This window comes from Neolamprologus multifasciatus, chromosome 22 (assembly GCF_963576455.1).
Source record: "Neolamprologus multifasciatus chromosome 22, fNeoMul1.2, whole genome shotgun sequence".
NCBI lineage: Eukaryota > Metazoa > Chordata > Actinopteri > Cichliformes > Cichlidae > Neolamprologus > Neolamprologus multifasciatus.
This window is the reverse complement of record NC_140459.1, coordinates 17,633,317-17,645,607: the sequence shown is the minus strand read 5'-3', so window position 1 is coordinate 17,645,607 and position 12,291 is coordinate 17,633,317. Positions and strand designations below refer to the sequence as shown.

General features: G+C 38.5%; 1 protein-coding gene across 1 annotated transcript; it reads right to left on the bottom strand.

Annotated features, from left to right (window-relative positions):
• Positions 1–112: 112 nt before the first annotated feature.
• ptdss1b (phosphatidylserine synthase 1b) lies at positions 113–12,192 on the bottom strand. The gene is made up of 13 exons (XM_085149140.1): positions 11,873–12,192; positions 11,690–11,781; positions 10,884–10,928; positions 10,677–10,801; positions 10,201–10,359; positions 5,966–6,117; positions 5,444–5,585; positions 4,418–4,530; positions 4,186–4,251; positions 3,210–3,309; positions 2,930–2,989; positions 1,755–1,833; positions 113–1,665 (listed from the first exon to the last, which is right to left on the bottom strand). Exons 1-13 carry the CDS (start codon positions 12,049–12,051, stop codon positions 1,568–1,570), a joined length of 1,410 nt encoding a protein of 469 aa, XP_085005266.1. The 5' UTR covers positions 12,052–12,192; the 3' UTR covers positions 113–1,567.
• Positions 12,193–12,291: the final 99 nt, after the last annotated feature.

Sequence of the window (12,291 nt, the reverse complement as noted above, 5' to 3'; positions counted from 1 at the left end):
GCCAAAAAAGTATTATATATATTTCTGAAGCTGCTGATCTACTGGGAGATTTTCTTGTAAGTGGCCGTTCACAGAGGACAATGAAATAAAAAACCATGAAAAAAAGACTACATTTATTTAATTTTTGTTTTAATTATGTGTACAAAAACAGTTCAGCCATTCAAATCCTTCATGGGTAGTAACACGTCATGCACTGTTTGCTGTGTTGTCTGCACTCGAAACTCAATACATTAAAATAATCAGTGAAGAAAGTTAGCGCTGAAATTAAAACTAACACTAAATGAAAGATTATTCTACACATTTAACAGCTTATTTAGAGTAATCACATGTTGTATTATTAATGTCACATTTAATTAATCTGGATCATAAAAAATGCATTAAAAAAGATATTTTTACACAAATATTGAGCCACTGAATGTCACAGTTCTGTGTTGGGTACATCACACATTCATACACAGCATCACACATCTAAAAAAAACTTTAATAAAGGAACAGCTAGTTAAGTAATTCTTACTTTCGTTTAAAACATAGACAAAGACTTTATCTCCTGCTGATGCTGTTTTGATTGAAGAAACTTATAGACAGTAAATGCACCAGCATCATATAACCATAAAAATATTAAACTGACAACATTTATAATCATCATCATCAAATCATCACAGAATCAACCAATCTACAACTCTTAAACCCAACAGTATTTGAGATCTTTAGTGTTTCTTAAAGCTATTAAGGTCAGTAAATAAAAACACACCAGTCAAAAAGGTTTAGTGCAAATAGTCTACATGAGTGTTGTACAGTAGCGGTCTCCAACCTTTTTTGCGCCACGGACCGGTTTATGCCGGCAATATTTTCACGGACTGGCCTTTAAGGTGTCGCGGATAAATGCAACAAAATAAAACTAGTACCAGTACTGGAAAAAAAGAAGATTTATTCATAACACACGTGAAAAGATCCAGGAAAACCGAGTTAACAATAAAAATGATAACAAAATAACGCTGAAAACCAATAAAAACCCTGAAAACCATACATTTCACACCTGAGCCTCAACTCTCGCGGCCCGGTACCAAACAACTCACGGACCGGTACCGGTCCGAGGCCCGGGGGTTGGGGACTGCTGTTGTACAGGATAGTGGGTGTGGACTGGTTGGTACACCCCTCACTTGACAACATTATTCCAGTGTTTAAAAACAATATTGGTTGTGGAATGACACAGACTGCTGTTACAGTCCAAATAAGGCACCATTTCCTCTCAAACTCCAGCACATATTACCTCATTACTTAAGTTTGTTTAGAAACGTCTTTGACATTTAATAGAAAAGAAATTCAGTCAAACTTTAAGCCTGCTGTCGTGTTCTGGCCTCCGACACCTTTAGAAGTTCAAACGGTTTATCAAGTAACACCGATATGATTTCTGGAATCTACTTTTTGGGGATTAATTGCACCAATGATGCAACTTACAATATTAATTAAATCCATCCACATAGTGCATACTGTATTCCTCTTGGTAAGCGCATCATTTCCTCATCCCCCTCCACAGAGGTCACAAATATTCAGTATCAGTTGTTGTTTATTGTCTCTTTCCTCCTTGACCATTTATAAATCTGTTCCTGCCTGCAGCTCTCCTCCGTTTTGCAGGCTGCACAGTTCGTGAGGAATATTCCTGAGCTGTGGAGCAAAGAGACACAAGACATGATAAACATTTGAGATGGAGTTTAGTGAAACGTTGTCATCAATCTGCATGTTATGAGACTGACCTGCAGCACCATCTGTGATGAAACCACATGAGTCAATAACACTCCTGTCATTGCAGTCGTGCCTTTGCATAGAATTTATCTGCCAACAGAAAGAAAATCAGAGACACAAACAGTCTGTACAACTCACTCGCTCAAAACACTGCTCTGGCTTGGTTCAAAATATACAGACGGTTTACAGTCCTGGTTTTCTGCATCCATGCTCACCGTCATATTCTAATGGTGGTGCTGTGCCATGCTTACACACAGAGCACTTAGAAACAGTTAACTGTTGACATTAATGCTAACGCCAGAGGGGTGCACCGTGAAGGGAGATTAATGGCACAGTGAGCTATGTCGAGGTTAAAGTCAAAGTTTTCTGTGTCAAGAAAGTGACTCTGTTTTGGCTAAATCACCATGGTAACTCATGCTGCACACATAACCTGGTCGGGAGCAGCGTTTTAATTTAAAATAATCAGGAAGTGCTTTTCACTGATTCTTTTTTCTTTTTTTAAACATCATGTTTTCCATGTGATGAAGATCCTCTGCTGGGTAAATACATCTAATATGTGCAGCTTGTTAAGCCGTAGCTTACTAACACCACCGAACGTGCAGCTAAAAAGTTAAAGCAGTGCATTTTTACTGGGATTTGCATGTGTTCAGTTGGCGATGGAGGAAAAAATTAATATAAATGTTTTTATATTGGATTCTGATGCTTACACAGCAGCACTGAGATTCACTCAGTATTAAAATAAACTTGATGTATTGACGAGAGTCAAATTTTAAAGCTATTTAACTTTGTGTTATTTGCAGCACTGTTGCATTTTACAGTTATATGTTGTTGTCATTTATATATACTGTTTAATCATCATCATCATCGGAAAAAAATCTCTGACTGGAGTAGCTGGCACTCAAAGAGATCACTTTGTGCAGAAGAAGCGTCATGTGAAGCATTAAATGGCCCTTTTTATGTAAATGTGCACATAACCTTGAAGCAGAAAGCCCGGCTTAACAGAAAGGTTGATAACCACCACTGTGATACCTGCTGTGTGTGACTGGGATTTTAGGTTTTACCTCTTAAGCTTTCTTTGTAGTACATCCCTCTGTTCTATTCCACAGATGGAGGTTTCTACTATCACAAGCAAACCAAAACCTCTAGAAACATTTAAGTAAGCAAGCAGCCCAAGGGCCCATCTCACCTTCACTTTCTTTTGCTCATACCACACCATCCCATATAAGCACAGGAGCGTGATGAGTGCCTGGAAGGAAAAGTATGCAAAAAATGAGTCTGCTTAAAGAAAAAAGAAAATATAAACTGCTACTCCTGTAAAAATCTCAGATAATATTTGTTCAGCACATCAGATGCAAAGTCCTGCAACATCTACCTTATTAATCACTTATTTTCAATCTGTTTTAATAATCAATTACTGTAGGTGACACATATCGTTTAATTATAAATGCTCACTTGTCTTTTCTTACCAGACACAGCAGCCACAGGAGCACGTAGCGAATTTGTGTCTTGGAAAACAAGTCATGGCCAAATTTTACACAAGCAAGCGCCTCCAGGAAAGCGATGGCTCTTAAAGAGAAATAGAGAATAAAACAGAAATGATGTGTTTGATGTGAATGATTCAAAAACAGACATCTGTATTCAACAATGGCCCCCTCTCTTGGCCATGCCTTTACACTGCGCTAAAATGCCTCTATTGATGCATGAGACTCTAAATGGATGTTGTCCATGTTACTATTCCCACAGTATTAAGAAGCATAACTGATACTCATTCAGCACACTGTGCAGTGGGAAACTCTTTCACTTTTAAAGGTTACACTGCAGGGGTGAACCTCAGACAAGAGAGCAGCATCAGCGTTAAGTTGCTGACGGAGAGTGTGCCGGTCTCGTTGCTATAGTAACCGGAGCAGACTAAGGACATCAGCACCTTTGTGTCTGAGAGGACTACATGATGTTATGAATTTCAATTGACATGAAGCTACACTGTTATAAAAATGAATCCAAAAGGTTTAAATAAAGATTCAAACTGTAGTCTAATGCGACAGCTTGACACCCATGCTTCGGGCCTGATTTGATTATGGTTAAGCTGGCGCCAGTAGCAGGAAGTGTCCATTTACTCTCTGGTTGAAAATGAGTGAAAGCTTTATTTTATGTGCTGTTCAACAACAGATTTCAACCATAAAGAGAATTAGATGAGTAGTATGTGACACTTGTTACAATGTTACTTTGAATTTGCTCTGTTAAAACCAGTGTGGTGACAGCTTCTGCAAAGCATGCAAATAACTAATAAAAAAGATTCCAGCTAATTTTACATAATGACAAAGGAAATGGACAAGCTATGGCTCTAGCTACAATTTTTAATTTTGACATTTTTTAAAACATCATCTGAAGATACTCTTAGATAAAGAAAATGCTTAAATTGACAGTAAAAAAAAAGATACTCACCCAAAAACCCAACACTGTGTGCCAACTCGCTTACACTGAGTGTCTGTCAGGTAAGCATAATATTGTCTAAAAAACAAACAAACCCCAAAACCCCAAAATCAGTAAGCAAACATTAACACAGCATCCTCACAGACGTGTATTTAGTAGGTACAACCTGAATAAGACCGCATAACATTGTAATTACCACTGCTCAAAGATTGATAAGTGATGTAAATTTGAGGTTTAATCATACCGTACAGTGGGTGCAGTGATGACTCCGATGAGGAGGATACGACACCAGCTGAGAGGGTGAGAGGCCTGGAAGACGAAGATGTGCTTGAGGAAGAATGTGTTCAGCTCTGTCAGCTGTGGAAATAAAGATGTGTAAGACAAAGAGGATTTCACAGGAAGTGTTGTTTATGTACAGTGAGGGTATTACTGAACATATGATTCTTCAAATGAACGATATTCAATGGACACATTAGTGAATTGATCAATGGCTCGCTATTGTGCAAGTACAACCCCGATTCCAAAAACTTGGGAAGGTGTGTAAAATGCAATTATTTAATAAACCCATATTTAATCCCCCCAAAAACAAGGAAAATATATCAAACTAAGAAAATGGACCATTTTAAGAACAAGTTATGTTTTTTTTATTTCTTTTATCTCAAAAATGTTTCTCCATGTGTACCATCCACTCTTCTTTTAACAACAGTCTGTAAACGTCAGTGAACCGAGGATAGCATTCCTATCTGATGTAGGATGCTCAACAGTCGTGGGTGTTCTTTGTTTAGTTTTTTTCTTTCTTGATGCTCCAAATGTCTTCAGTTTGTGAAAGGTCTGGACTGCAGGTAGACCAAAGCCAGGCTCTTGTCTGCAGTGTTTAGCATTGTCTCGCTGTAATATGAAAGGCCTTCCCTAAAAAATACATCTGAGCCACTAGTTTCGCCTTTGTTTTTTGCGTGTTAGGTCAGGTTTTTTATTTATTTATTTAAATTTGTTGAGCAGTTAGTGTGGATACATGTTTAGTTGCTATTTTTAGCTTTAGTTTAGTTTTATTCATTTGACCTCTTTTAAGGGTCCTGTCTTTTTTGTTCATTTGGTATATTTTTGCATGTTTGGGCATAGATAAAACATTTGATATCTTTTTTTATGTTTTACTGTGAATAAAATATCGATTTATGAGATTTGCAAATCATTGCATTCTGTTTTTAGTTTTTACGAAGCACCCAAACTTTTTAGAATTGAGTTTGTGTTTCTGAATCACGGTACACCCTACCTGCCACAGGATCATAAAGACATAGATGCCTGCAAGCCTCTGGAATGATGATTTTGGATCAAACCAGCGCACGAAGGTCCAGCTGGCTGGAGTGAACTGAAGCACAGCTCGCTTTATCTTCCCGGTGGTAGTGTGGATTTCCCTGAACAGAAACAGTGTATTGTGTCAGGGTTACACTCATAATACAGAGATCTACTCATGTTTGAAACATTAAACATTTGAACATTATTCAAGGTGAACAATAAGAAACCAATTGTTCTCCCTGTGGTCAATTATGTGAAAAATATCTCTGAATGTAAATCATTTGAGGAAAAAAAAGGGAAAGAAGTTTAATGATTAAGGTTTATTGATAAAGGTTTTAGAGGAATTCCAGAGATGCTTTTTTGGCTTTTAGGAATTTGAAAAGACAACTTTGTCTTACACATATTATATCTCTTATCATATTATTAGATTGTTTCAGCTGTTTCTAATGTTCATGGCAATTCTTTTACATATGGGAAAAAAAGAGAAGAAAATACTGACTTGATGCTGGCCCAGCGATACGTCCTCATCTCCAGAAAACGGCAGACGGTCATTCCCAGCCAGATGCCTCCTCCATTACACAACAGTATGTCGAGTATCACCTGATCCCACCAGCACTCCGCAAAGTTTGGTAGAAGGTGCATGAAGAAGAGCTGTGACCAAACATGGGACATGAGTTAATATACAGTCAGCGAAATAGAAATTACTGCTTTTTACAGTTCTAAGGTTTATATAAGAGAACAAAAAGTAATCTGGTCCCTATCGGGTTCCAAAATCATTTAAATTGAAACTGATGGATAACAACACATAATAATTTATACTGCGTTATTCTTTATTGAACTAAAACATTGTCAAAATGCAGAAGTAGTATGCAAAAATTATTCAGCAGGTTGTTGAACCACCTTCAGCAGCAATAACTGGAACTACTTGTCCTGTTGTATGAGCCAGTTTAAGCCAAGCTTTATCTCTCAGACAGATGGTCTCACATTTGACTCAAGAATACTTTAATATACAGAAGAGTTCAGGGCCGCCTCAATGACTGCGGGTGTCCAGAACCTGTGGCAGCAAAAAGAGCGCAAATCATTACCCCTCCACCACCGTGCTTGACAGCATGAGGTGTTTGTGGCGATATGTTGTGTTTGGTTCTCTCCAGATGTGGTGCAGTGGATTCTGGCCAGACATGTTCACTTAGGTCTCATCTGTCTAAAGGACGTAGGGTTTCCTTTACAGTGCCTAAGAACTGCACGAAGGCACTGTTGTATGCAAATCGTGCGTACAAATGTTTCAAAGGAAAATCTGTAGTTTATGAGTATTTTCATACCTCAAATTGCTCATACTATAGGCAGAAATGTAGAAGTCCCTCTGATCATGCGTACAACCAAATCACAGCCTGTCTGCCTTGGAAATTTAAACACAAGTCTTTGAAATTGACATAACTACTGCTACTAATTATGACAATAAAACTATGGTTACAGTTTTCCAAAACATCAAAAGCTACAAAATGTTCAGAACTACAACAGAAAATGCACATAAAGAAAACAAAATATGTAAAATGGGAAAAATGGAAAGGTCTAAGCGTTAACCTTCCATTTTCTTCAGCTTATCTGGGGACGCATCACGAAGGCTAAGCCTAGGCAGAGCAGCCCAGTCCAGGCCTCCCAACAGCCCCCTCTTAATTTCCTCAAACTTATCCCAGGGAACGCAGACAGTGGCATGTCTAGAAAATTTTTGTTGGGGGGGCCAGGTAGGGGCAGAGATTTGGAGAAGGGTGGCAGATGTAATTGGCAGATAATGTTAAAAACAATTCTACCAACCGTTAACCATAATTCAATAACCCTATAAACCTAATAACCGAATGCGCTTTTAACTGTTATTAGAATGAGATTTTAACCACTACGGTGCAAAGTTTTTAGATACTGCGTTGATAAAATACAAGAGATACAATCAGTCAGTGTTTATTCAGCAGTCAAGGACATCAATATTTGCATAGTATTTTTACTGACATATAGTGCACATATGTTTTGGGCAAAAACATTTTTGAATATTAAAATACGAACATTTTTAACATACAATTGGCCAATTAACCAATGCCAATGCAAAACCAATGCCTATTAAAAAAAGAAGATAATCTTATCACAAACTGGTGTTTGATTTTGAAACAGGAAAAAAGTGGGGAAACAAATGAAAAGACTAACATTTGAATAAAACCTGAAAGCAAGTAAATACTTTATATGCTGCCTTATGGTAAACTTTGTTCATATTGATGTATAAAGAACAACACTGGCTGATGATGAAATACAGTCAGCTGGCATGGTGACACTGCCAGTATTAACCTGCAGGGCTGGACTGGGACAAAAAATTGGGCATTTTCACTACAGACCGGCCCACCAGGTATTAAAGCCATAAAGCCTTTGAATGAAAACAAACGCTGTTGTGACAGTGATGTACAGTCTTTTTGGTATATGTATGATTTCTATAAATTTTACGTCAGATAAAAACTTTGTTCGCAAGATTCAGATAATTATTTAATAAAAGCTAAATACTTTAAATGAGAATAAGAAAGAAAAGTATTTCTTTGTGCCCCCCTCTCCCTGTTAATGCCCTACCTGGCCCCCTGGCAACACTTTGCTAGATCCGCCCCTGCACAGCTATCAGCTACTTAGAAAAGGATCCTGGTGTTATTTGTCTCTCAGAAACAGTTCATAACTTCCCTTCAACTCATTCATGTGACCTAAAAGGTAAACATGTTTCTCCATCACCTGTTCAGCTCTGATGATTCAGTAAGGACATCTCCTGGTTTCATCCTCATGTTTCCCTCTCACCACATATCCAAACGACAACATGGGCAGCAGCTTTTACAGCTGTGGCTCCAGCAAACATCAGCTGATACTAGAAATTAATATTAAATAAATTCTAACAACAACTGATCAAGCTTAAATGTGCTGCTGTTGTTTAGCGTGACATCGGCTGGTTTCCTGTTTCTGGCGCAAAGTGGGCGATAAATAAACGAGAGAGAAAAGCCGATCAGCTGATCATTGATCAGTTTCATGACTGAAGTAGCAACAGAAGAGGGGGGGGGGGGGGTGAGAGAAGAGGCAGCTGTGTAGCGTAAAGACAGAATAACTCCAGCTTTGTGTCTTTTTCCATTCTAGCTAAAGTCCGGGACAAACTGCATCTCTTCTCAGCTCAATACAAGATGCATAATATTTTCTCTGAATGAGGGACCATTCCATTTTTAAGGAGCCGTTGGCAACTCTACTAACTAACCTTATGAATAAAATAAAGTTCACTATCAGTAACATCATAGCAACCGAACAGCTGTATAGAAACGTTATGCTAGCTCACGCAGTACGAGTTATTTTAACTGACTGTAAAAAGTCAGCACAACGAAAATAAACTCCACCTAAACTTGGTTTATATCTGACCCAGATAGACTGCAGGTCATAACTTCTTACCTGAAGTTCAGTTCACCTGATACTCGGACCGGTGGCTGCCTCGGGTCTCTGCTCCTCCTGCCTCCCCTTCCCTCATCCACCTGTTGCCTCTGTGGAAGCTCCGCCATAGCCACCACCAAAAAACTGAGTTATTTTTACAAATCGGCCAGCATCTGGCCAATCCACCAACTCTCATTGTTCATGCCATTACAAAAATAAATAAATAAATAAGTCATCAGCCCACCGTGCAAATGTCCAATGGCTAGTCCAGCTATGTTAACTTGTTAATCTTTCGCTGAAAAAATGTTTTCTGCGGTGCTGTGCCCCCCCCAGGCCACCCCGCTGGACATGCCACTGAACGCCGAACACTTCACTCTTGCACTCAGCTATCTCTTCACCACGACGAACTGGTGTGCTGCGTCCACAATCCCTCTACTTTAAACAAACTCCATTGACCCTTATCTCATCTTATCGTATGTTACATGTTCTCAACTTTCATTAAACATGACTTCTATCATTTCTGGATGTCATCACTTACAGTATAATTTCTTAACAGTATCCCATGGATGCTAGAGAATCTTTTTTTTTTTCTGTTGCAGTGAACTCCTCATCTGGGGTTATTCTTTTCACAAGAAAGAATAACTTTTATTGTAGTTTTGTAGTTAGTCTTTTTCCACTTGAGCCACAGTGGGTGTCACAAGGGAAAAAATATTTAGCTCTTCTGTGTTATATGAGCCTGAGAGATTTTAGTAATTTATTTTTAAACCATCATCATTCCCATGGAAACACTTTGGAAAACCGTGCCTCTTCTGGCGATAGTAATTTTGAATATCTCATTTTTTCTGCAAGGTAAGAATGTTGCCACGTAAATATTCTTTCTTTTTAGAGCGCAGAGGCTTTCTCCTGACAACCCTTCAGACTTTTTCCAGTTGTAAGATTTAACATTTCGGTCTTGTGTTGTTGCAGTTTGTCTGAGCATTGTACATTCAGACCATGGGGTGGATTTGCTGAGACTTCCACTCCTTGGCATTAGTCAAGACCACAGCTTTTGTTATGTGCAAAAAGCCCCTACTGCTATTATACTGTCATAAATGTCTCCCAGACAAACAATCCCTGTTCCCTGCACAGAATAATCTGAAGCACTGTCATTCTCTCGCATGAGCTGGATTACTACAAATGACTGATAATTACTCTTCTGTGACCTTGCAGACTCCCCGCTTTGTGAATATACAGCATGTTTATGACAGATTTGAATACAGGCAGATCAAGCCTGCTGTCATGCGGAGATCGCATGCATGTTACCTCAGTGAGTTCCCAGGTTATGCTGATGGTCCAACACAGGCCGTAGCTGCGGATTAGCAAAGCCTTCATGGCCCATCCTCCAAAGTGGCCAAATGCAAAGATGTCAAAGTGGCTCAGGATGCGCTCCCACGTTATCACTGTACAGTTTACGGCATACTCCTGTTAGGGAGAAAACAACAGTAACAATGCTAACCAATCACGCTGATCCCTCCTTTTGATTACATCTTTACTGCTACCACAATTACTTTATTTTACTGAAATCTGACTACACAAGTGTGTATTCACTGGTCAGCAGATTCTCCAAATAGATCATACTATGGAGCATGTAAGAACATTGCTACAATCATAAAACTTTATTGAAAAAACAAAACAACTATGCCGCATGATTATTCTAAAGCTATCAAAAAATGGCTTTAGAGGATTTTAAGTTTCACTTCAACAGGTTCCAAAAAATTTAAGGTCAAAGCTATACTTACCATGATATCAGCCTCCCGTTTTGCATAGCGGAGGCTTGGGTCGAGCCAGTACATTAGAGTCTTCACTTGGTCCCAGTTAAGGAAGATAAGGAAGACAAGAAACAGGAAGTAGAGCACACTGAGACCTACCCAACACAGGAGAAAAGTGAGTTAGTGACGATAAGGCTACATGAGAACTGTATCTTAGCAGAAAAGTTAAACACCCACCGAACACCATTCGCCATATTGCAGGGTGTGGCCTAACGAAGGGTCCTGAAACAGAAAGCATCATAAGGTGATTGTACTATTTATAATAAAGAGATCATGGAAAATACAGATCCAATGTCTTTTTTGCACAGTAATATCTTTAAGATTATATATATATATATTTCTGAATATAGATTTCTGAATTTGCAACTTAAAAACAACTGCATTCAGACAAACAAAGATACCCATGAGGCCATGAAGGAAATGTCTTTATGGCCCCACATCTCTGATGCATACAACAATACAGGTATGACGATCTGATTAAACAGCTAACTGAGTTTTAACAGGTAATCTTGAGTCTCTAGCTTTAGTTAACAAACTATAAAGAGCTTATTTTAAAGCTACACTTTAATGGTAGTTTATAACATAAAGTATGCATATACTAATAAATGAAGACATATTCTTACAGTAATTAATCAAATTTAGTTATTTCGTGGGTAAAATCTATTTTTTAATCAAGTCTATTCTGGTCTGGCTAAGATGACAGATTTGACAGATTTGAATACAGGCAGATCGAGCCATATTTTTAAAATGACAAAAACTGACAGATTTGGTTTCATATTTTACAGTCACCTAATTCAATCAATCAAAAGTCAAAAACTGAAAATACTTGTAGCCAGAAAAGTAGTAACTCCGTAAAAACGATTAAACTAGTAATTAATCATCAAAGCAGTACTAATGAATCCACTGTTTCAGATCCACACGGTGACTTTATCACACTCGACCATCCACTAAAGGAATGTTATTATGAGTAGTTATTAACTCACCATTAGGAAAGGCCAGGACACTGATGACCAAGAAGAAGAAGACGACTACCAACAAACCGACACGGAGGTTGTTATCTGTGTGTTCATCATCCCTGTCGCGGCACAAATTCGGGTGTGAACTAAAACACGAAGCTTTTTAAACCAATTGCAAACAGCAACGTACAATTTCAGCTTGTTATTTACCTGGTGAAGGCAAAGTACATCAGGCTGAGCACAGTGACTGTCAGCAGAGTGATGGTGTGCGGCTTATAGAAGAAGTCAATGGAGATATCCTCCACTTGTTGCTCGTTTATCATTCGGAAATGTAAGTTATAGTTCGCATCGTCCTTCCTCGGTATTCGGGGTCCAATCGTAGCTGCCATGTCGCTGAGACAAATGCCTCCTCCTAACTTTTTGCGATGCAAATTTATCCGTGAACACTAAAAGTTGTGAAATTATGAGGGGTGATGTAAAAACAGACCAACAATCAGGAACCTTGAAGACGGACTGAACCAAGCCTGATCGTAGGGGCGTAGTATGCCAAAGAGTTTTGTAATACTCCCCAGAGCAAAGGTTATAAACTACAGCAGAGCATTTTTAACTTAGTAATATTATGTTATGTT

What these genes read in the sequence shown, in the direction of transcription:
- ptdss1b (XM_085149140.1), bottom strand. Translation starts at nt 12,051, where the DNA reads ATGGCAGCTACGATTGGACCCCGAATACCGAGGAAGGACGATGCGAAC. An exon ending in TAACCTGGGAACTCACTGAG is followed by an intron (nt 6,118 to 10,200) that starts GTAACATGCATG and finishes GTTTGGTCACAG; the next exon opens with CTCTTCTTCATGCACCTTCT. An exon ending in TATCGCTGGGCCAGCATCAA is followed by an intron (nt 5,586 to 5,965) that starts GTCAGTATTTTC and finishes GTTTCTGTTCAG; the next exon opens with GGAAATCCACACTACCACCG.